This window comes from Oncorhynchus mykiss, chromosome 13 (genome assembly GCF_057628025.1).
Source record: "Oncorhynchus mykiss isolate SJ-2025 chromosome 13, ASM5762802v1, whole genome shotgun sequence".
Lineage (NCBI taxonomy): Eukaryota > Metazoa > Chordata > Actinopteri > Salmoniformes > Salmonidae > Oncorhynchus > Oncorhynchus mykiss.
The window spans coordinates 39,016,638-39,043,409 of record NC_143034.1 but is presented as its reverse complement, the minus strand read 5'-3'; the positions used below and the strand labels follow the sequence as shown (position 1 = coordinate 39,043,409).

The 26,772-nt window shown below is 42.3% G+C and overlaps 1 protein-coding gene across 1 annotated transcript in view; it reads right to left on the bottom strand.

Annotated features, from left to right (window-relative positions):
* Window positions 1-26,772, bottom strand: part of LOC110486081 (heterogeneous nuclear ribonucleoprotein L-like) — a 63,538-nt gene that overhangs the window by 25,011 nt on the left and 11,755 nt on the right. Inside the window, exons 2-3 of the mRNA XM_021557422.3 lie at window positions 8,431-8,549; window positions 4,986-5,223 (exon numbers count right to left, since the gene is read on the bottom strand). Of these exons, the coding sequence (XP_021413097.1) occupies window positions 4,986-5,223; window positions 8,431-8,549 (357 nt within the window). The remainder of the gene's footprint in view (window positions 1-4,985; window positions 5,224-8,430; window positions 8,550-26,772) is intronic.

Genomic DNA, 26,772 nt, shown 5'->3' with positions numbered 1-26,772 from the left:
GCAAGCTTCCCGCTGGACACACCATGTCATTTCAACATGGAGAATTGGGTGATATTTGGTAGATACGTTGATCAATGTGGTTCCAACCTATTTTCACCCACTCAAAAAGACAGCCAAAAGTGTGTTTAATTCCCAATGTGTTATCACTATGCTTTAAACCAGAGAACCCTAACCCTAACCCTAAAAGCACAACCAAATTCTAATGGAAAATCAATGTCTGATTTTTGGTTTAGTTTTCACCTAAATGTGTTTTCACTGTGCTTCAACCATTTAAAAGCACAACAAAGTTCAAATGGGAATACAATGTCAGATATTTAGTTTAACACAGTTATCACTGTGCTTGATCTAATAGCACAACCACGACCTGGATTGTCGTTACCTGAGATGACATTAAAGTACATGGTGGATCGATGCCGTTTGAGTTTTTGTACAGAATATTATTGCAATTGCAAAGATTTCTACAGATCTACGACCCTGAATGCTTTCTATGATTACATGGGAAGACATTTATTGTTACAGTAACCTCATAATGTAGCCATGGATGTGCTACTCATTTTAAGGTTGAATAAATACTGTTATATTAGTTTGCAAAATAGCCTTAACATTATGCTATTTACTGTCTTACAAATGTAATATTGAATTGTGTTTGGTTGACAATGCAACCAAATATCAACACTTAAAGGATATGTATCTGTCACGAATATTACCGAAGGTGGCTCCCCTTCCCGTTCGGGTGGCGCTCGGCAGTCGCCGTCGCCGGTCTCCTAGCTGCCACCGATCCTTTTTCCCTTTTCGTTTGGTTTTGTCTAATTGTTTTCACCTGTTCCTTGTTGGGGGTTTTGGGTTGGTGTTATTTAAATTCGATTAGCCCGCTTGTGTTTGTGCGGGCTTGTTTCTGTTAAATGATGGTTTTTGTTATTGTGGGTTTTCCGCTGTCCGTTGTTTACCAGTGTGTATGTTAGGTGGAGTGTTTTACGCCTGTGTTTCGGAGTCACCTATTTGTACATTTTATTGGTTGGACATTAAAGCGTGGTTTTTCCCGTATTCTTGGCTCTCTGCACCTGACTCCACACACACTCACTCTTTGGACGTTACAGTATCAACTGCTTGGATAGTTCCATCTGGCTTAATCCTATTCTTTAACTTTTATTTTTGGTTTAAATGGAGACGTGAATCCAAATGATAATTTGTTAACTTGTCGACAAGTTAATAGGCTATTTACCGTATTGCAAAATTGATGTTGAATTGTGTTTGGTTGTCAACACAACCAAATATCAACATTTGAAGGAGATGCATCTTCTGCTTGGATATCTGTGCCACTGAGTTTGGCTTAAATTCCAGTTTGTCAACAAATTAATAATTGATATGTTGGATTCACGTCTCCATTTCAACCAAACCAATATATGTTCAAAAATAGGACTAAATCAAATCATACTTTAAATTAACTTTAAATACAGTTTTATTTGATTTAATCCTATGCTTCAACTTTTATTTTTGGTTGAGATGGAGTTGTGAATCAAACATATCTAGTATTAACTCGTTGTCACGGCAGATTTCCTCCTCTTCCTCTGAAGAGGTGAAACAAGGATCGGACCAATACGCAGCGTGGTAGGTGTCCATGGTTTTTAATACAAAAAACTCAACATGAACACAAATACAAAAAAACAATAAATGTGAACTAACCGAAACAATCCCGTGTGTCACAAACACTGACACAGGAAACAACCACCCACAAAATGGCCAAAGAATATGGCTGCCTAAATATGGTTCCCAATCAGAGACAACGATAGACAGCTGCCTCTAATTGAGAACCAATCTAGGCAACCATAGACATAGAATTTACCTAGAACGGCCACAGCCCCATAAACATGAAAAACTACCTAGAAAGGAAACAGCCCCATAAACATACAAAACCCCTAGACAAGACACAGGAAACAATCACCCACAAAATAACCAAAGAATATGGCTGCCTAAATATGGTTCCCAATCAGAGACAATGATAGACAGCTGCCTCTAATTGAGAACCAATCTAGGCAACCATAGACATACAATTTACCTAGAACGGAAACAGCCCCATAAACATACAAAACTACCTAGAAAGGAGACAGCCCCATAAACATACAAAACCCCTAGACAAGACAAAACATATAAATCCCCCATGTCACACCCTGACTTAACCAAAATAATAAAGAAAACAAAGGATAACTAAGGCCAAGGCGTAACACTCGTAGACTCCATTTCAAATCAACAAAAGCTTGAAACCCTATGCCTATGTGTATTGTATTGTTTATTTTTTGTTGAATCCTGGGCTAAATAGCATCATTGATGATATACAGAATGATTGATAAAGTATGGTTACATTTAATTTGCTCTGTGAACCTACCCTTTGGAAAGAGTTCGATGGCAACAGTGAGATTTCAACAATCACTCTCACGATAGCACCTTGGTAAAGACAGAATCTCTAAACTTGCATGACAATCGTGTGCCGTATTCTATAGATGTAATCTCTGAACCCATAAACACATTTCATGCTAAGTAGCTATCTACATTTTCTAAATGTGGTCTGTCACCAGAGATCAGCCTCGATGTTGCGGTGGGTTACTAATTTGTGCCTTTGTCACTGGTTCTTCCTTTGACAGCTATGTCATGATGATGGCGTTCGACGCCATGGAGAGTGCCGACAGGCCGTGACATGCGGCGCCAATGAAATGGTCCTGTATGGCTCAGTTGGTAGTGCATGGCGCTTGAAACGGCAGGATTGTAGGTTTGATTCCCTGGGCCACCCACATGTAAAATTTATGCAGGCTTGACTGTACGTCGCTTTGAATCAAAGCATCTGCTAAAAGGTATATACAGTGCCTTGCGAAAGTATTCGGCCCCCTTGAACTTTGCGACCTTTTGCCACATTTCAGGCTTCAAACATAAAGATATAAAACTGTATTTTTTTGTGAAGAATCAACAACAAGTGGGACACAATCATGAAGTGGAACGACATTTATTGGATATTTCAAACTTTTTTAACAAATCAAAAACTGAAAAATTGGGCGTGCAAAATTATTCAGCCCCTTTACTTTCAGTGCAGCAAACTCTCTCCACAAGTTCAGTGAGGATCTCTGAATGATCCAATGTTGACCTAAATGACTAATGATGATAAATACAATCCAACTGTGTGTAATCAAGTCTCCGTATAAATGCACCTGCACTGTGATAGTCTCAGAGGTCCGTTAAAAGCGCAGAGAGTATCATGAAGAACAAGGAACACACCAGGCAGGTCCGAGATACTGTTGTGAAGAAGTTTAAAGCCGGATTTGGATACAAAAAGATTTCCCAAGCTTTAAACATCCCAAGGAGCACTAAGCAAGCGATAATATTGAAATGGAAGGAGTATCAGACTACTGCAAATCTACCAAGACCTGGCCGTCCCTCTAAACTTTCAGCTCATACAAGGAGAAGACTGATCAGAGATGCAGCCAAGAGGCCCATGATCACTCTGGATGAACTGCAGAGATCTACAGCTGAGGTGGGAGACTCTGTCCATAGGACAACAATCAGTCGTATATTGCACAAATCTGGCCTTTATGGAAGAGTGGCAAGAAGAAAGCCATTTCTTAAAGATATCCATAAAAAGTGTTGTTGCCACAGGCCACCTGGGAGACACACCAAACATGTGGAAGAAGGTGCTCTGGTCAGATGAAACCAAAATTGAACTTTTTGGCAACAATGCAAAACGTTATGTTTGGCGTAAAAGCAACACAGCTCATCACCCTGAACACAACATCCCCACTGTCAAACATGGTGGTGGCAGCATCATGGTTTGGGCCTGCTTTTCTTCAGCAGGGACAGGGAAGATGGTTAAAATTGATGGGAAGATGGATGGAGCCAAATACAGGACCATTATGGAAGAAAACCTGATGGAGTCTGCAAAAGACCTGAGACTGGGACGGAGATTTGTCTTCCAACAAGACAATGATCCAAAACATAAAGCAAAATCTACAATGGAATGGTTCAAAAATAAACATATCCAGGTGTTAGAATGGCCAAGTCAAAGTCCAGACCTGAATCCAATCGAGAATCTGTGGAAAGAACTGAAAACTGCTGTTCACAAATGCTCTCCATCCAACCTCACTGAGCTCGAGCTGTTTTGCAAAGAGGAATGGGAAAAAATTTCAGTCTCTCGATGTGCAATACTGATAGAGACATACCCCAAGTGACTTATAGTAATCGCAGCAAATGGTGGCGCTACAAAGTATTAACTTAAGGGGGCTGAATAATTTTGCACGCCATATTTTGAAATATCCAATAAATGTCGTTCCACTTCATGATTGTGTCCCACTTGTTGTTGATTCTTCACAAAAAAAATACAGTTTTATATCTTTATGTTTGAAGCCTGAAATGTGGCAAAAGGTCGCAAAGTTCAAGGGGGCCGAATACTTTCGCAAGGCACTGTATATTATTATATTATGGTAATAGTCAGTGACAAATATTTATGCTAACCTGGGTTTGGTTAAAAACCTGGATGGGACAGAAGGAATAGCTGTAGATAGATCAACTGTCCAGTAGGAGCAGCTGCCCAGCCTATTGTTTTTTCTGATTGTGGATATTACGTTGAAGATATGACGTTGTTGAAAGGTAAAAATTCAACATATTTATACAAGGTTTGTCTACGTTGAAAATTGGTTACCATGATGACATAATCCTGTGGTTCAAATGTAACCCCTCAAAACGACAGTTGATGACAGTTCATGACTGTTTTCAAATCCAATGTTTTTTTTCACATATATTCCACATCACAATATGTTGACAAATTACATTGAAACAACATTGATTTAACCAGCTTGTGCCCAGTGGGTTGACTAACGTAAGTTAAACTATTGAACGCTAAACCATTGTAAACTAAACAATCGTCAACTAAACCATACTGAACACAAATATTGTCAACATTGTAAACTCAACCATTGCACTGAACTGGCAGTTCATGAACTTACAGTGGTGATGGGATAGAGGGGGTTCTGAATGGAGAGGAGCAGGACTTTGTTGCCACTACTGGGGTCATCGGCGTTAGTTGGCCGCGTGATTCTCTTACTGGTGGAGTAGTTGAAGAAGGCCTGCTGGCCGGCAATGTAGACCGCTTCGTTGACCCCGCATGTCACGCACTGGTCGGCACTCTCCATGGCTTCAAACTCCACCAGCGCCTGACGCTTGAACGGCATCATCATGACGTAGCTGTCAAATGAAGACCCAGTGACAAAGACACAATTAGTAACCCACCGCAATATCGAGGCTGATCTCTGGTGACTGACAAAATGTAGGAAATGTTGATAGCTACTTAGCATGAAATGTGGTTATAAGGCACACGATTGTTGTGTGAGTTTCGTCATTTTTGTCTCATGACAGAGAAAAGGTTTCCCTTTTTATTGGATGCTGTGCAACACTCGACAAACAAATCAGACTGTCATGCACTATCTGTCGAAAACAGTGATCGTGTAAACTACCTGGAAACTACCTGTCATCTTGCTGCCAAAGAGGACCTCAATGGAAATAAACTTCATGGCTTTAATGTGTTTTTATTCTCCATCATGTATGTAATGTTGGCTCCGGCTGGAGCAGCCTGATACTTTTAATGATCTAATCAATTCAGTCAATCAATAAATCAATCAACAAACCTTGTTTCAGTCATGTTACAGACATTTGATGAGTGTCAAGCAACAATCCATTTTTTTACTTCTCAATCAATCAATTGGGGGGGGGGGGGGAATGTTACAACAACCTTTGTCACAAAATGCTTTTACCTGGCCTAGCCCCCCAAAAGCAAGCAAAAGGAAAAAACTCCCTATAAGGAAGACACATTTTTCCATTGATGTACAATCCATAACCATACTATCATCCTCAACTTTAGAATTAGTAAGCAACAAGTCCTACGTCCAATACACCTCTTAACACAGCTCTCCTTTGGCAACAATCGTATCGATCCGAATCAGCATTCAGGAATCATCTACATCCTGCCACGGGAAACATTCATACACTGAACACCTAGCCAGTGTTTCACTCAGTGGCCCATATTCAATTTTAGCTCCTCAATTCCCTAGTTAGATATCTCAATGTTTTTCTTATACAGACATGCAGTGATGATAAAATAAAAGTAGATGCCACACTGAGGTAATTGCTTTGTAACTCAACATTTGTGGAGACGCCAGATAGAAACCAAACTCTTTTTAAGTTCTCACCTCTCTTGAGGTGCTGATATTCTGCCCTACCAAGCAAAAAGGCAGTAACTGCTCATTTGGTCAAAAATTAGTTAATGTCATTTTTGCTACATAAAATACATGCTTAATCATGTGGACAAGTATCCTGCCTCTATTGTATTGTGTTTTGGAGATAATGGGGGTCATGTTAGCAGTAACTGCATAAAGTTACTGTGAAACCTGTCACGATCGTTTAGAGATGGATTGGACCAAGGTGCAGCGTGGTAGGCGTACATTTTACTTTTATTTAAATTACACCGAAAAAACAGCAAAATACAAAAATGAGCGTAAAGCTACATGCAGTGCAGAAAGCAACTACATACAAACAAGATCCCACAAACTAAAGGTGGAAAAAAGGCTGCCTAAGTATGATCCCCAATCAGAGACAACGATAGACAGCTGCCTCTGATTGGGAACCATACCCGGCCAACAAAGAAATAGAAAAACTAGAATGCCCACTCAAATCACACCCCGACCTAACCAAATAGAGAAATAAAAAGGCTCTCTAAGGTCAGGGCGTGACAAAACCAAGGTAAATAAAAGCCATTTTTCTCAGTTTAACGCTATGAGCAGTTACTGCCTTTTTGATTGGTAGGGCCACGCATTCTATTTTTGTTGAACTAGAAAGAGTTCAACATAAGTTAAAATAAAATGTCCCCCTGGTTATGCTTTATTTTACAGTCAACAACTATTCATCTAGCTAGTATCTTACATTATCTACTAAGAATGGCTGGTTTTGGATGATTGGGATTCTAAGATATTATCAGGTGGTCATCCCTATATTATAACTGCATGATAATGCACTACTTAAATTGCAGACAGAGCACACTCCACCTTCATAAATAGCATTGCACAATAAAGCCTCCCCATCATTCTAATGTGAATGCTGTCCTTGAGGCCACTGTTTGAGTGGAGCTGACAGCTCACGTTCACCGTGTCCCAATATGTCTGTCTATGGCGTACTCGGAGGGACATACAGTATATCGATATTGCACCAACCTAAAAACACCGTCGCCCAATTTCAATTCCGACTACATCACTGGGGAACATACTCTACCAGCGCACAAGTCAAGTCCTTGCAATCAAATCCACATCCCATAATACTCCCCAGGTTACAGAAATATCAAGTGACACTGGGATGGATGGTGGCAGGGAGATATTTACAATAATCACAGGCATATTGGCCCCGTACACATTTGACACAATGGTTGTGATACAACTGCTGTGTTTGTGATATAATGGAGAGTTTGTCTACATAAAAAAAGTCTACACAACCATTGTGCGGTGTCTCCAGAAAATGTGTGCATCAATACTTTTCGCAGAAAAACTCTCCCTTGTGTCACAAGCGTTGTGTCGAAATGCATTGTATTTCAGTTGTGCAACTTGAGTGTGTCTACGGGGTCATTGTCTTTTTCCAAATTTCACCGAAATTCACCTCAACTTCAAATCTTTTTTTTTTTTATTCTCTAAGTGAACGTGAAGGGGCCCTGCAAATAAGCCTCTGCTGTGTATTCCCTGTTGTGTGAGTGCCCCAAATGAGGCTTCCCCAGGCAATAAGAGAATCATATGTTTGTCCCCGGAGCAGTTATACCCTTGGGTAAACGTGTGGTCTGATGATAAAAGCAGGCAATTTAGAGGACAGACATGAGCTAAAAATACAGGTCCTAAATGTCAAACAACGTTTTCCAAGCCCTTTAATGGTCCTTGTTCTACGAGAAATATGATAACCCGAGAGATTGTTATTGCATTTAAATGCATCAAAAATGGATTTCCAACACTGAAGAAATGGCTAATGGGAGATAAAAATCCAGAAAAGGGGAGTTGTATTCTAAGAGGACAAAGAGTCACAATCCTACTGGCTTTGTTGGAGAAAAACAATCAGACTGCACACAGGGGAAAAAAGATGCATCTCAATACATTCTGTTGATGCATTCAATCAGTGAGCTGCTCAGACGCAGAATAGTATTAGAATACTAACTGACATGTTTAGTCATTTAGTAGTTGGCTCTTCCTGGTAAGTGAAAATTCAGTTACAATAAGTGCCACTCTGAACTATGAATACAGTTATGTAATGGACTACCGTTCTGTAGTACATTTTAAATAATCATACGCACATGCATCCATGTAATGGAAATCAGGCAAAGGATTGTCCCTCAAAGCAGGACAGACAAGAAGAAACATCACCTACCAGATGTTGCCAAACTTCTCCAGGGCCTCCACCAGGTCCCCCTCCACCACTGACTCACAGAGCCCCCGCACGTGGACCACCGGAGAGGGGGCGATCCTGTGGGCATCCTCCCCATTGTCCTGGAGGAGAGAAGGGGGGACACCGGTCAAATTGGGTTGAAAGGTCAAATGAGGTATACCACATGGATACCATAAGAAGGCCGCTTTCACAGCCAAGAAGGTTTAACATAATGTAAATGTAACCAAACATCAAAGTCATCGTCAGCATTGGCACTGAGCACCTTTGACATGCTTTGGGGTGCACACAGAGTGAAATCGCAACATGTTCTCTTGTCAATCCCTTAACCCTCTTTTCTGAATGTTTATAGTGAATTTGTTTGTGTTTTGTGGCAATTTGGTTTGGTTTGAAAGACTTCAATCATCTTTTAAAAAAAAAACTCATTCTTGAGGCCTAAGGAAATTCCGCCTCTTCAGATTCTTTGACACGAGAGCCACTTACAGACCGGCAAGCAAATACAGCGCCTTCGGGAAGTATTCAGACCCCTTGACTTTTTCCACATTTTGTTACTTTACAGCCTTATTCTAAAAGGGATTGAATAAAAAAATGTCATCAATCTACAATAGTCCATAATGACAAATTGAAAACTGGTTGCATCTTGTTTCCATTGATCATCCTTGAGATGTTTCTACAAAGGCACACACCTGTCTCTAAAAGGGGCCACAGTTGACAATGCATGTCAGAGCAATAACTAAGCCATGAGGTCAAAGGAATTGTCCGTAGAGCTCCGAGACAGGATTGTGTCGAGGGACAGATCTTGTGAAGCAGCATTGAAGGTCCCCAAGAACACAGTGGCCTCCATCATTCTTAGATGGAAGAAGTTTGGAACCGCCAAGACTCTTCCTAGAGCTGGTCGCCTGGCCAAACTGAGCAATCGGGAGAGAAGGGTCTTGGTCAGGAAAGTGACCAAGAACCCGATGGTCACTCTGACCGAGCTCCAGAGTTCCTCTGTGGAGATGGGAGAACCTTCCAGAAGGACAACCATCTCTGTAGCACTCCACCAATCAGTCCTTTATAGTAGGGTGGCCAAACAGAAGTCACTCCACAGTAAAAGGCACATGAAAGCCCACTTAGAGTTTCCCAAAAGGCACATAAAGGACCATGAGAAACAAGATTTCTGGTCTGATAAGTCTTTGTCCTGAATGCCAAGCGTCACATTTGGAGGAAACCTGGCACCATCCATCATGCTGTAGGGATGTTTTTCAGCGACAGAGACTGGGAGAATAGTCAGGATCGAGGGAAAGATGAACGGAGCAAATACAGAGAGATCCTTAATGAAAACCTACTCCAGAGCGCTCAGAACAACGACCCTAAGAACACAGGGTTCACCTTCCAACAGGACAACGACCATAAGCATACAGCCAAGACCATGCCGGAGTGGCTTCGGGACAAGTCTCTGAATGTCCTTGAGTGGCCCAGCCAGAGCCCTGACTTGTACCCAATCGAACATCTCTGGAGGGACCTGAAAATAGCTGTGCAGCGACACTCCCCATCCAACCTGACAGACGAATGCACTGTACTTCATTCATTCATTTTAGGTGAACAACTTGAGGCCCTCTTAGTAGAACTACTGATTTTCAGAGGGGTCGTTGTCCAGCAGAGGTGAAAGAGCGAAAAGCAAAGACATATACCGATTAGAAGAAGGAAAAGAGGGATCTGAATAAGGGATCTGAATACTTTCTGAATGCACTGTACAGTATATCATGATCTGTCACACAATCTAAATGTAAACATAATTTATACCCAACTCTACTGCAAGCCTTCAGACTGTGGCCCCTTGTCTTGCAGCTGGATGTTGTTAAATCGCAGCACAGGCTGTTAATTCATACAGTGGCTTCACAATTCACACACCCTTCACGCTTGTTTCAAAGTGAAGAAAATATGCTAATGATGAAAAACTTTAGGGGGAAGGACTTCTGAAATAGCAACTTGCAGAGCATTCAAATCACTTTGTAAACTGTTGCGCAACATCTTTGAACGCTCTGTTTGAAAATTCATGAAAGTAGAGGGAAAACATATTTGAACGCTCACTGATACATTCATGTTGGACTGGCTATTCAGGCATTCAAATATGTATGTTGAAATATAAAATAAAAGTTTTGTTTATATGCTGCACAGATGAACCATGAAAATGCAGCAAAAGCCAATACCTAAAAATGACACAATTAATCCTCGAATTGAACGCTGCACATTCAAAAAGCTTTTCTTAGTCTCCAATTAAATTGGGAAAAGGATTACAAACAATGATGCAAAGCACATAAAAAAACAAAACAAATTAAAAGTAATTATCCACTAAAGGCCGCTAGGAAACGAGAGGTGTACAATTGTGGAGACCAATATGAAATTACAATAAAACCCCTTCAAAATGAATGAATGACCTCAGCCCGATTTTAAGTAATTAGATTTTTTCATAATCACAATGAACCAAAAAAACAGCAGCTGCAGTGAACAGGTTATAGCATCCATTCGTATAATCTTCCAAATGGATATAATTTGTCTGAATTAAGAAACAAGTCACCCTGATGAGACTGGAGCTATAGTACATAAGAAAACAAGCTAACAGTAATTGTAATCAGACTGCAAAGCGTCTGCTCTACAACAAAACAGATTGTCTGACATCCAGTCTCTCGTTTTCTTAAAACAACTTGGGCTGCCTTGTATCCACCATAGCCCGGCTTGGAGAAACCGCATCGACAAGGACCACAGCACGTCCGAGGCAACCAATTGCTTGGCCCTCTTCTTCGTTCCACGCTAGCTCTTCCAGAAGCCCAGGACGGTTGATTACGGGAGCTGTCCGTCGCGATGAATTCCTCCTGTCTAGTCCTCCATGCGCTCTGGGACAATGCCGAGCCCCACACCGCTCTACTTCAGACACAGTGACAAATTGAATCCTCGCCGACAGTCACTTCTTCCGAAGTATGTATTTGCACACTTTCTTCCATGGATTTAACAAGGATGGAAATTCCCTACAGCCAATGCTTACACCGATCATTAGCTTTTAAATCCATGACGGGAGTTTGTGAGTGCAAGTGTAGAGAAACAGGACACAGACAAACATCCCTGGAAATAACTCAAAGAAGCCCTAGAAATGACAACCGCAATCCACGGACAGTGTTTGTCTGAAGAAGAACTTCAATTCAACATGTAGCTCAACAAAAAGACATTGATATATTCATATCCTGGTGATCTGTTTTAATGCTCAGGATATTGGAGAGTGGGGAAAAAAAACATGCAAAACTGTCGCCTGTCACAGTGGTAAAGGAACAAATAGAATAAGTGGTGTGCTTTTCGCTGTGGTAAAATTAAGCATAGAAACTATTTCAAAGCCACCTTTTGGCTCTCGAGCAGTTGCTATTTGGAAAATATCTGAGCTGTCTTCTTTTGATGCCTGCACTTGAACACAGTCAGGCATACCTACCACTACTTTAACTACCCAAACTTTCAAGGGTGTCTTCAAAGTTGAAAGCATCTCTCTGTATCTTTCCTTCTTCCATTTCTTTATTTCCTTGTTCATTTTTTTTCTTTCTTTCTTTATTTCTTCCTCCTTCCTGTCTGTATTTCCTCTCTCTCTCACTCTCTCTCTCTCTCTCATTCTCTCTCTCGCACTCTCTCTCTCTCACACCTCGACAGACCGTGGCCCCTTTTGTCAGTCCCACACCCAAAGCTATTTTCACCAAATTAAATTTTCAGTCTGCTTCTTCCCTCCTTTAAAAATAGCACTGAGGAAACGTGAGCAAAAGTTCTGTCCACAAGAAAGGGGGTCTCGGTGCAACGATTCATCCCATTAATCCAGCAAATACCCCACTGCAGCCAGCCGAGGCGATAAATGCAATGTCACAAAAGGTTAATACACACACACACACACACACACACACACACACACACACACACACACACACACACACACACACACACATTGGATAAGACCGCTGGATCAGATGATTGCGTTTCCAAAGATATACATAAATTGTATTTGTCCACATGTGAATGTCTCACTCCTCTCCCACAGTAGCTGATAATGACAATTCCCACTGATTCCGACTCAACCACAGTCACAAGCTACTGCTGCTGCAGGTGTGAAACAGCATCCAGAAGCATGCTGCGGCAGAGGGCCTCGCCGGCAACGGACCGGATACACATCTACGCAGCTCTGTTTGCAGTTTAGTCTGAAACGTAGCTACATCAAAGGCTGATCCACCTCTACTGCTATGCAAAGCCATGTCCCTCTGGCTTACATTCTGCAGAACAATGCCCTGCCAATACCATTGAGTGATATTCTTGGAAAGTGTCTTGTTTATTTTATTACATTTTTTTCTGAAGCTAGGGGGTACATGCTTTACTCCCTGTGATGTTGAAATAGTAACTTTGTGTCTTCTGAGAGATCCGCTAATTCAGGAGTCCTTTTTTGTTTTGTTTAAACAATGCTGGTAGTTGATGTTGGAAAATCATCTCACTCAAAATGGTAAAAACAACAACGAAAGAACAAAATGTCAACCTTCCAAAGCTTTGCCACTAACACCTTAGCATGAGAAAAAGCACGAGAGCTTTTTTTGCTCGATGCAGACGGCGACCTTGTTTCCGGCAACTGAATTGAAGGCTTTGTGAGGCCAATTTACCTCATCTCACAACACAGTACAAAACCTGGGAGACAACCATCTGCCAACACTAAACACACACACGCACACACACTTTGGTTAGTCGAAGTTTGAGCAAACTTTTTGGGATAACTCTCATGAAGGTTCTTTAAAGTACATTTTAAAGTACACTTCAAAACCATTCTAGTGTAGATAAAACCATTGCCTGCCACAAAGTACATCTCAAGAACCACTTTTTACAATACACATACAATCCTCACACACGCACACTTTTGATTAGTCTTTTTTAGGTGTTACAGAACTTTCTCAAAAGGGTTCAATACAGAATCATTTGACTAACCGTCCCCAAAAACAACTAACCTCTCCAGAAGCCTTCTAAGCAAAGTGTACCCTTTAACATCAGGTGTCAGGGTCACATATCTCTTCTCCACTCATACATGTTATATTTAGAATGATGCAGACACTCAAAGAGCAACTTAGGGCGAACAGGGCTCTGTCAGAGAAAAGACACATGTTTAACAGTGTTTTGTAACTGTAGGCCAGATACAGGGGTTGACATACTGTTTGTGTGTGTGTGCGTGTGCGTGTATGTGTGTGTGTGTGTGTGCGTGTGTGCGTGTGCGTGTGTGTGTGTGTGTGTGCGAGAGAGAGAAAGAGTGTGTGTGTATTTTTGTATATGTGAGAGAGTGTGTGTCTACACCATAAAATCAACTGTAGAGTACTTCATTAGAGAGGAACCAATCTAGAAACCAACAGATTATCAACTTCGAGCCACAAATATCCAATACTTTCTCTAACTGCACAGCCCACCAGCCCAAATGCATCGAAAACCGTACAGCGTTACTTCTTCGCTCCGACTCTGTGCTCACCTGCTGAAGCACGACCTCTCGTGTCACTGGCTGGATGTGGTTTTCTGCTGAGTCAGTCACCATCCGGGCCAGGTTGGGCGTTACCAACCGAATCTACTCAGACCAAAGGGTTGAGTTGGAAGTTGGAACACAGCCTTTTATAAGGCATTAACTGTCTCAAAGCAGTTCCCCACAGGGAACAATAAAGTTAGAATTAGTCTTTGGGACCAGAGCAGCAGAGTAGAGCGGAGGGAGATACCAGCTGTAGGTCATCAGTGAAACATCCTGACAACCGTAAAGCCTGTGGCATTAATCATTGTGGCAGTTTGTTTCACATGACGCTAGTAGGGGGTCGGGGTTTTATTGTCCGTGCCAGGCGAGACGACCATGTTTCTGCTGAGCGAAGAACATCTTCTTGCCTTTTTTAGGGTTAGGACCCCTGAGTGTTGCCCTCATACCCCTCGTGCACACACACCACCACCACTATCAGATAGAACAGAGTGGACATGACAGTTGAACAGGTATCTCATACTCGCGGCACGACCGCGGCAAAGGGCATTAAGTACCATCCCCCGCTCCCCTCCCTTGCCCCTTTCTCCATCTCCATAGCAACAGGATCTCAGCTTTTTTTTTGTAGGAATGAGGGATAAGGGGGTGACAAGCAGTGACATATCCCTTTCAGTGACATTTGCGATCAAGGACGGATGTTGATGTATAATTTCCATTTTAACATACATACTGATCATCCCTGGCTTGGTACTTAGTTTCTAGGCCCCCGTTGACTTGCAACTAACAGGCGTTTTGGTTTTGCTGATCGAGGGCCAATAACTAAACCCGAGTTCCTCTTCTCTCATTTATTTTTTCTCCTTCCTTCTCTTCCAGAATGTTCTCATTAAACCTGGCCTTGTCTGCTACCGCTAAACGAGAGCGGTAAACATTTGCCAGGTCAAACTCTGCACAAACGGGGCTAACAAGGCAGAGGTAATGCATAATTTATCTCGCCAACAGCCAGGGTTCCACGGAACAAACAATCTGACGGGGGAACATTTGTTTTAGTGCCGTTTTTCGAGAGTCGTCATTAATTGAAGCATTCTGATTATTGTCTCAGCTTCTGCGTCCCAAGTGGCACCCTATTCCCTATATATTGCACTACTGTTGACCAGGGCTCATAGGGCTCTAGTCAAAAGTAGTGTGTTATATAGGGAATAGGGTGCCATTTGAGATACAACCTTAGTGTAGAGTGTAAATAGAAATGTTAGATGAAGATTCCCTTTTGGCTGTCAGATAGAATGGAAGAAAATCAGGAGGTACAAGTAGTGTGAAGTATCTTTGGCTTTATTTTGTCAAAAGCAATTACTTTTCTGGGGATGATATGAAAACAAGGCTCCTCTTCTACTGCAAGAAACCACATTTGAATTGGTATATTTTGGTCATGAACAATTGACATTGTTTTATTGAGCAAACCTGGCAGGCGGGTAGTAGAGACTGCATAACCACATTTGAAACTGAATTTGAAGATGATATAGAGAGTCATATACAGATATAACAAAGACATAACATGAATTGGTTCCTAAACGTAGATACCATTACGTTGTAGTAGTTCTTATAATCTGTAGTAGTTGTAGTAGTAATTGGTTGCAATATGGTTATGTGAGGTCTCCTCAACCAGAAAACCAGTTTACAACTAGAAAATTACGCCATGAAGTCTCCGTATGCCAAAAGTTTGACACACTTTCATAAAATAAAATTAAAAAATGGTTCTGGATCATTCTCCAATCAAGCATGCGGTTCAGCGGACATATTAAACACCCCCGTCATATTTAATTATTCTGCTCGCAAGTTGGGTTCAGAAGAGCCCCTTTTCTGTTAAAACAATCCCGGTTAAATATTTTATTTAGCTTCCTAGCCACCTGTCGTGCAACAAACCTCCTCAGCCTCCTTCTTCTCTGATGCCACCGTGTCACATAAGTTCAGCTGCACCATCGAGAGCATCCTGACCGGTGCATCACTGCCTGGTATGGAAACTGCTGGGCATCCGACCGTAAGGCGCTACAGAGGGTAGTGCGTATGGCCCACTACTTCACTGGGGCCAAGCTTCCTGCCATCCAGGACCTATATACTAGGTGTGTCAGAGGAAGGCCCAAAAAATGGTCAACTCGACTAACCTGTACCCCCTCACATTGACTCAGTACCAGTAAACTCTGTATATATTCTCATTGTTGTTATGTAATTTTATTGTGTTACTTTTTAAAAAGTTTATTTTGTAAATATTTTCTTAACTCTATTTCTTGAACTGCATTGTTGGTTAGTGACAAATACAATTTAAAAAATGTTATTTTATTTGATAGACAAGGCAAGACGAGGCAGATAAAGAGAGCCTAGCACACACCATCAGACCTGGGTTCCAATGTTATTATGTCTACTCAAATACCTCAAGTGTTTGCTCTAGTCTGTTTGGATGTGGTTTACCGGGCGTGGTTTGCCGTTTTGGGACTATTATTATAATGTTTTGGTCCATTAAACCAGGCAAGGTCAATCAGGCACAGATTACGTATTTCAAAGGATTTCAAATAGTATTTGAGCCCAGGTCTGCACCATGCACAGGATATTGAACCCAACCATCTTTCCTGCTTTGGACAAATAAGTATTTCAGGCAGAATTCCAGAGGCCAGAAGATGAGACAAGAAGACATTTTGAAGCTTGTGTTCTTTCCCGGTTCCTATCTGTGTTTTTTCAGGTAAAGGGAGAACGCAGACACTTATGAATTCCACTAGTGTTTCAGGCACTCTGGTAAGTGCCTCTGGCAATGTGACTTCCAGAATCCCAATATCTTTCCATTAAAACTCCTTCATGAAATATACAAACTGAGGATGTACAAACAGAACAATATACAAACAGAACAGAGGTCTGCTTCAAGTCTTTCATATGAGAAAAGACCATTGTTCCGTTTGGTTCAATTAAAGACACTTCCCCCAAAAATGTAAGTAGATATTTTGGCGTTTGTGTGTGCCTCTCACACGTGCACACACACACACACACACACACACACACACACACACACACACACACACACACACACACACACACACACACACACACACACACACACACACACACACACACACACACACACACACACACACACACACACACACACACACACACACACACACAAATCTCTTTCAACTCCTCAACCCAGAACTGCAGAGTGTGGGCATAGCAAGCAATATCATGCACAATACATCACTTAGGGACGCCTTCGAAGCCGGCTGTCAGAAAAATACTGCACTGCATTGGCCAATGTCGACTCCCCTCCGCAACCACGGTAATCAACCATGTTCAAACAGTGTTAGCGTCATCAGGATAAGGCCACAGCAGACACAAACACAACTCAAGAAAGGGCTATAGTGTGATCCCTATGCTTAACGTCCTTTGAGTTAATGCTGGAGGCTATTATTTGTATCCTTCTTCATTAAATAGATGGCTATTCTCTCAAACAATCACCTGAAGGGCAATTGGGACAGCACACAACCCTGCAATGTAATAGACACACACGCACCTATACATACACACAACAATGCTAACTAGCATTAGTGCAATGATAACCTAACCCCAGGGGTTAGGTTGTCATTGCTGGACTTTCGCCCACTCGAAGGTAGAGCGCCATCCAATAAATTAGAACTCATCACTGTATGAGAGTGGGCTGGCCTTCCTTAGCTCTTCGGAGACTAAGTCATTGGTACGTTTTTATTAATAAGGCCAAACTGAGACAGCTCCCATTTGACCAGAGATACATTTGAACCTAGTTGCTCCACACCTCCCCAAACCATCTTGCTGCTCAATGTGTAAATGTATGTTTTTAAACTGTAGTGCTTTGTGTTTTATGTTGTAAAAGTGTCTGAAACTGTGTGTGCTACTATTTCGGCCAGGTCTCTCTTGTAAAATAGATTTTGAATTATATTGAGACTAACCTGGTAAAATAAAATATATAAAAGAAAAGAGCATGGGTGGTTACCATCATCAAACGACAAGAGGAAGGCATAAACTATGCCCCTCATCCAGCTGCCGGTGCCTTTTCTGTCTATGGGCCTTGGTCAAAAGTAGTGCAGAGAATAGGGTGCCATTGGGGATGTACACCTTCTCTCTCCTTTCCTTCTCACCCATGCAGCCACAGAGGTTATTAATATGGATATGATTGGATTCTATGCCCTACTTTTAAAATTACACATTGACATTGGGCAGGAATTTTCAACCGCTTTGATGATCTTCACAGACTTCTTTCCCCTCATCGCTTTTTATTTGTTGTTTTAACGTTGTGCTCGTCGAAGCTTTTTATTTTCACTTCAAAGGGGAAGCCTAATTTCACAAGGCTGCAGGCTTTTGGATTCTTTCTGGGATGTTGTCCGCACAATGAAAATGTGGGGTTTTGGCACGTGCAAAAACTAGGCTTTAAATAGACTGCGGCGCGCACGGTGCATTGCAATCAATGTGTGTATTTTTTTTAAATCATTCAAGGTCGTTATCTGTGAGGGCCTGTCACAATCACCATATTCACCATGAAATTGATCATCGACCTTTGACAGAAAATTGCTTGAAAAACATGATAACTGTTCATAGGTCCTATCTGACGGACCAGTGCCTGTATGATAATAATAATAATAATAATAATAATAATAATAATAATAATTTGGCCGTGCTTATACTGTATATAGTCTTGTTTCACTGTATGTACAAGTGGGTAACCTGTACAGGTGTAAGTTATTCTGCATATCCAATTCCCCCTGAGACCTCCTCGGAGAGGGTCTGGGAGTGCTAACATAGGATCAGTTTTGCCTTTTAGATCATGATAAGATTATATGGGTGGGGGGGGGGGATGTGATCCAAGATCTGAGATCTTGATTTTTTTTGTGTAAAGATTCCAGTTGCATTGATTGAAAAAATCCCAACACTGCTGTTTGAATATGACACTTTTCTATGAATTTAATTCAAACATCAGTGTAGCTACCACCATATTGCTTTTCCTCTCTTTGCTTTCAATGTATTCAGAGTGAATACATCCCATTGCTCCTTTGAGAATTTCACCTTCAACCTTGAAGTTAAATAATGTCCCCACTGATCAGCATACCTTTTGAATGTGAGGTTAATAAACTACATAGCATTAGAGAGAACATGCTTCACATACACCCTAACACCACACACACACAGACACACACACACGCCCACACACTAGTCATATGCCTCAGTGGAATGTGCCTTTCACTTCTAATTATCGCAGAAGAAAAAACTAGCGTCCGATTTTAATTTGGGTAACATCATTGGCTTGCAGTTCTGTCTGAAATGCAAATGTTCTATAATTATGCCAATGTAAAAAAGGGCCAAACTTGTCAACAGATGTGGTGGAATATTAATTCTCATATTTTTACATATCAGATGAGTGTTTTTAATCACTCAAACGCATAATCACCCTAATCACACGAAGAGATAACAAAACGATTATTATTCTCATCAGACGCTGTCTAAAACATACAGGAAAAGGTGAAGAGGACCTTTACTACCAGATGAGTGAAGGTGTAATGAGGTGAAACCATGCTCACGTGATGACTAATCTTGCCAGAGGCCTGAGGATTTGTGTTAACTTCCCGAGCTAATGACTAGCCTTGGCTTTAGCTCACGAGCTAGCAGTCTTGTGACACACGAGAGACCCTGCTTCGAACCCTGGTTGGAACCATACTGAAACAGCCATTTGAAACGCAGCTATTCAAAATAAACTAATGTTCCAAATGTTTCAGAAGGGCCAGTGAGGTGTGTCCGTCTCTTACTCAGTTTAGGCCAAAGTCAGACATGCCATTATGTAGCCCGATTGCACTTCAAGCTGAAAGCGCCAATAAATGCTAAGCATTTACTTGATTATTAATTGTCAGACTTTGATGATGTTGGTCCATTGTTTTGAGGCTGACAGAAACAGTGAAGACAGTGGCTTGGATTGGTCTAGCTGTAATTGTTGCTGCCGTCTTCAGAGCACATGTACAGGTTTACTTGATGTACAGGTTCATTTGATCACTCTGTTGTTGCAGATCATTTTCCTGCCCTGCAGGAAATGCAAACTTGTTGTGTATTAGAGATTTAAAAAGGCTTTTAAAGTTAGTAATTTACACTTTAAAATGAAAAATGTATCAACCAGAATGTCCATGAATTATAATCCACGTGAACATTCACATTTCCTGTTACTGCAGGAATATTTTCTTACATTTACATTTTTGTCATTTAGCAGACACAATAGTGAGTACATACATTCCTGCTGTGAGAAACTGGTCAAGTTAAGATATGACATGCAGGTGTCGGCATTTGAATTTAGTTTGCACCGCACCCACACTTTCCTGTCTCTCTTCACTATCTCTGTCATGTAAAAAAAATAATAATAATTTTTAAAAAAAATACATAAACACGTTTGGGAGTGATGATGATAGTGAAGGGAAGGGCTCGGCCAAACAATCTCACAGTGGGTTACATTACGGCATGTTGCCACTACTACCAAAGTCACACCTGGATGAGGAATCTCGAGAACCGGCTGGTTCATCATTCGGGCAGGATTTAGCCGGGTGCCAATATACCCTCATATCGAATTATTTCTGTAATTATTTATCTCTTTCTACAATTACAATATGAATGCAATACTTTCCCCAAACAGGAAATAAAAGAAGATAATGCAAATGTATAAATAAATCAGCAGCAATAACAACATATGAACTGTAATCCCCTCATCTTCTCTGTTTGGTGTTCTTGCATTGTAAAATGCTAAGTCGTATTGACAAAATGCCAACAGCTACTATATATAAATAAAGCCTCCTCAAAATGTAAATTAGTTGTAAATGTATCTCTGCTTCGAGCACATCCTGATTCGAGCATGCCCCATTCAAAAAAATGCAGAACTAAGAACAGATACTGTATGGGTTCAACCCAGACTTGACTGCATTTGACCAGCACAAAAACATCCTGTGGCGTTCTGCATTAGCATCGAATAGCCCCCGCGAAATGCAACTTTCCAGGGAAGTCAGGAACTAATATTCTCAGTCAGTTAGGAAAGCTAAGGCTAGCTTTTTCAAACAGAACTTTGCATCCAGTAGCACTAATTCCAAAAAGTTTTGGGACACTGTAAAGTCCATGGAGAATAAGAGCACCTCCTCCCAGCTGCCCACTGTACTGAGGCTAGGAAACACTGTCACCACCGATAAATTCACCATGATTGTGAATTTCAATAAGCATTTCTCTACGGCTGGCTATGCTTTCCACGTGGCTACCCCTACCCCGGCCAACAACTCAGCACCACCTGCAGAAACTTGCCCAAGCCTTATCTGCTTCTCCCTCACCCAAATCCAGACAGCTGATGATCTGAAAAAGCTGCAAAATCTGGATCCCTACAAATCAGCTGGGCTAGACAATCTGGACCCTCTCTTTCTAAAATTATCTGCCGAAATTGTTGGACCCCCATTTACTAGCCTGTTCCAACCTCTCTTTCGTATCGTCTGAGATCCCCAAAGATTGGAAAGCTGCCGCGGTCACCCCCCTCTTCAAAGGGGGAGACACTCTAGACCCAAACTGTTATAGACCTATATCCATCCAGGCCTGCCTTTCTAAAATCTTCAAAAGCCAAGTTAACAAACAGATCACTGACCATTCCATTGTACCTTCTCCACTATGCAATCTGGTTTCCGAGCTGGTCATGGGTGCACCTCAGCCACGCTCAAGATCCTAAACTATACTATAACCGGCATCGATAAAATACAGTACTGTGCAGCCGCCTTCATTGACCTGGCCAAGGCTTTCGACTCTGTCAATCACCACATTCTTATCGGCAGACTCAATAGCCTTGGTTTCTCAAATGACTGTCTCGCCTGGTTCACCAACTACTTCTCAGATAGAGTTCAGTGTGTCAAATTGGAGGGCCTGTTTTCCGGACCTCTGGCAGTCTCTATGGGGGTGCCACAGGATTCAATTCTCCAACTCTTTTCTCTGAATTTATCAATGATGTTGCTCTTTGTCACGATCTTCCTCCTCTTCATCTGAAGAGGAGAGGCGAGAAGGATCAGAGGACCAAAATGCGGCGTGGTATGTGTTCATGTTGAATGTTTAATTAAAGAAAGAACTGAACACTGGATACAAAACAATAAACAAATAAAGACCGTGAAGCTATCATAAGGACTGTGTTGACACACGCAACTAACATAGACAATCACCCACAAACAAACAGTGCAACCCAGGCTACCTAAGTATGATTCTCAATCAGAGACAACTAATGACACCTGCCTCTGATTGAGAACCATACTAGGCCGAAACATAGAAATGCCCCAAAACATAGAAAAACAAACATGACCCACCCAACTCACGCCCTGACCATACTAAATAAATACAAAACAAAGGAAATAAAGGTCAGAACGTGACACTCTTGCTGCACAGCACTCTCTGATCCACCTCTATGCAGCCGACACCATTCTGTATACATCTGGCCCTTCTTTGGATACTGTGTTAACAAACCTCCAAACGAGCTTCGATGCCATACAACACTCCTTCCGTGGCCTCCAACTGTTTTTAAATGCTAGTAAAACTAAATGCATGCTCTCCAACCGATTAATGCCTGCACCCGCCTGTCCGACTAGCATCACTACTCTGGACAGTTCTGACTTAGAATATGTGGACAATTACAAATACCTAGGTGTCTGGTTAGACTGTAAACTCTCCAATCCAAAATGAAATCCAGAATCGGCTTCCTATTTCGCAACAAAGCCTCCTTCACTTATGGTGCCAAACATAACCTCGTAAAACTGACTATCCCACCGATCCTTGACTTCGATGACATTTACAAAATAGCCTCCAACACTCTACTCCAGCAAACTGGATGCAGTCTATCACAGTGCCATCAGTTGTCACCAAAGCCCCATATATTACCCACCACTGGGACCTGTATGCTCTCGTTGGCTGGCCCTCACTACATATTTGTCGCCAAACCCACTGGCTACAGCTCATCTATAAGTATTTGCTAGGTAAAACCCTGCCTTATCTCAGCTCACTGGTCATGATAGCAACACCCACCCGTAGCACACACTCCAGCAGGTATATTTCACTGGTGATCCCCAAAGCCAACACTTCCTTTGGTCGCCTATCCTTCCAGTTCTCTGCTCCCAATGACTGAAACGAATTGCAAAAATCACTGAAGCTGGAGTCTTATATCTCCCTCTCTAAGCATCAGCTGTCTGAGCAGCTTACCGATCACTGTACCTGTACACAGCTAATCTGTAAATAGCACACCCAACTACCTCATCCCCATATTGTTATGTATCCTCTTGCTCTTTTGCACCCCAGTCTCTACTTGCACATTCATCTTCTGCACATCTATCACTCCAGTGTTAATGCTAAATTGTAATTATTTCACCTCTATGGCCTATTTATTGCCTTACCTCCCTACTCTTCTGCATTTGCACACACTGTACATAGATTGTTCTATTGTGTTATTGACTGTCCGTTTGTTTATGTGTAACTCTGTGTTGTTGTTTTGTGGCACAACTTTGCTTTTTTTGGCCAGGTCGCAGTTGTAAATGAGAACTTGTTCTCAACTGGCCTACCTGGTTAAATAAAGGTGAAATAAAAAAATGTAATCCTCAGACAACCTGTTTCAATAAGTGTGCCGATATCTGCATAACATTTACCATGGTTAACAACACTAAAAACAATGTAAATGGGGCAGAAAAAACAACATTTTGTCTTCCACCTGATGTTAGCTTTGGAGAAGCATTAATAGGCTAGGGCACAGGCCTCATTTGCATATACTTTGAAAAACCAAAAAAAAAAATGAACTGTCGGGATCAGCATTAATTCCAGCGCCGGATTACATAAAACATTGACTCGCAAAAGCCAAGGAATATTAAGGAACGCCTCTCCGCCAGTCTCTCTGATGTCAGAAAGGGTTGGGAGAAATAACAGCCCGCATTGTGATGTGCCAGCTAAGTAGGGCATGTCGGGAGCTACCGCCGCCAGCCTTCAGAACTCTCCTTTTCCAAGGGGGCGAAATGCTGCTTTCAAGCTCTCCCTCTGAAAACGATGTCGAGATCACAGAGTTGCGGAGATAAAGCACCTGCGTTTCAACTCTCCCACCTCCATCCCCTTCTCTCCTGCTCCCCACCCCCACTGGAGTCGCAACATTAAACTTTAATGAAGACAGACAGGGCAAGAGAGGTAATATGGAGCTGCGCTGCCCGGTCCCTGGCTGGTTGCAGTGCAGTGCTGAGCAGCCAAAGTTCAGCAGCGCAGCCTTGAAGTCATGCTGGTACCCAGTGTATATAGCCAAGTTATCATTACTCATTGAGTATTTATTAGTACTTTTATTAATGTGTTAATACTTTTCTATTATTTCTATCTTCATTGTTGGGAAGGGCCCGTAAGTAAGCATTTCACTGTTAGTTACACTTGTTGTTTACAAAGCATGTGGCAAATAACATTTGATTTGATTTGCGTTGAGAGAGTTGCCAGACCAGCCGCTGTATGGTTGGTTATAAAGGGGGTTTCAAGGATGAGGGTGGCCACAAGCCAGACAACATCCAACACCACGTACAGTGCCTTCGGAAAGTATTCCGAAGTATTCAGACCCCTTGACTTTGTCCACATTTTGTTACGTTACAGGATTTTCTAAAATGAATAAAATACATTTTTCCCTCAATCTACACACAATATCCCATAATTACAAAGCGAAAACAGTTTTTTAAAACATTTTTGCAACTGTATAAAAAACTAACAGAAATACCTTATTTACATAACTATTCAGACCCTTTGCTATGAGTCTCGAAATTGAGCTCAGGTGCATCCTGTTTCCATTGATCATCCTTGACATGTTTCTACAACTTGATTGGAGTCCACCTGTGGTAAATTCAATTGATTAGACGTGATTTGGAAAGGCACACACTTGTCTATGCAAGGTCCCACAGTTGACAGTGCATGTCAGAGCAAAAACTAAGCCATGTGGCCGAAGGAATTGTCTGTAGAGCTCCAAGGTAGGATTGTGTCGATGTACAGATCTGGGGAAGGGTACCAAAAAAATGTCTGCAGCCTTGAAGGTCACCAAGAACACAATGGCCTCCATCATTCTTAAATGGAAGAAGTTTGGAACCACCAAGACTCTTCCTAGAGCTGGCCGTCCAGCCAAACTGAGCAATAGGGGGAGAAGGGCCTTGGTCAGGGAGGTGACCAAGAACCCGATGGTCACTCTGACCGAGCTCCAGAGTTCCTCTGTGGAGATGGAAGAACCTTCCAGACGGACAACCATCTCTGCAGCACTCCACCAATCAGGCCTTTATGGTAGAGTGGTCAGATGGAAGCAACTCCTCAGTAAAAGGCACATGACAGCCCACTTAGAGTTTCCCAAAAGGCAACTAAAGGACTCTCAGACCATAAGAAACAAGATTCTCTGGTCTGATGAAACCAAAATGTTACTCTTTGGCCTGAATGCCAAGCATCACATCTGGAGGAAACCTGGCACCATCCCTGTGGTGAAGTATGGTTGTGGCTACATCATGCTGTGGGGATGTTTTTCAGCGGCAGGGACTGGGAGACAAGTCAGGGTCAAGGGAAAGATGAACGGAGCAAATTACAGGGAGATCCTTGATGAAAACCTGCTCCAGAGCACTCAGGACTTCAGATTGGGGCGAAGGTTCACCTTCCAACAGGACAACAACCCTAAGCACACAGCCAAGACAATGCAGAATGTCCATGAGTGGCCCAGCCAGAGCCCGGACTTGAACCCGATCAAACATCTCTGGAGAGACCTAAAAATAGTTATGCAGTAACGCTCCCCATCCAACCTGACACAGCTTGAGAAGATCTGCAGAGAAGAATGGGAGGAACTTGCCAAATACAAGTGTCACGCCCTGACCTTAGTATTTTTTGTTTTGGTTAGGTCAGGGTGTGACATGGGTGATATGTGTGTTTTTGTCTTATGCTAGGGTGTTTTTACTATCTAGGGTTTTTTGTAGATTTATGGGGTTGTTTTCATCTAGGTGTTTATGTTGGTCTATGGTTGCCTAGATTGGTTCTCAATTAGAGGCAGGTGTTTATCGTTGTCTCTGATTGGGAACCATATTTAGGCATCTTCTTTGGGTATTTTGTGGGTTATTGTCTATGTTATGTTGCACGTTAGCACATTGTTTATATAGCGGTCACGTTCATCTTATTCGATTTTATTGTTTTTGTTCTTCGTGTTCTTCATTAATAAAGAAGAATGTATTCTAACCACGCTGCGCTTTGGTCTACTCCATACGACGATCGTGACAGAATAACCCACCAACAATGGACCAAGCAGCATTGTAACGAACAGCAGCAGCAATCAAAGGACTTCTGGACTTGGGAGGAGATTCTGGACGGCAAAGGACCCTGGGCACAGCCAGGGGAATATCGCCGTCCCAAAGCAGAGCTGGAGGCAACGGAAGCAGAGAGGCACCGGTATGAGGAGGCAGCACGGCAGCGCGGCTGGAAGCCCGAGTGGCATCCCCAAATATTTCTTGGGGGAGGGCACACGGAGAGTGTGGCGAAGTCAGGTAGGAGACCTGCGCCAGCTCCCCGTGCTTACCATGGAGAGAGAGGGCGTTGTACCGGGCAGGCACCGTGTGACCCCGTGACCCCGTTGCGTGTGCATAGCCCGGTGCGGTACATTCCAGCTCCTCATATTGGCCGGGCTAGAATGGGCATCGAGCCAGGTGCCATGAAGCAGGCTCTTACGCATCTGGTTTCCAGTGCGTCTCCTCGGGCCGGCATACATGGCACCAGCCTTACGCATGGTGTCCCCGGTTCGCCTGCACAGC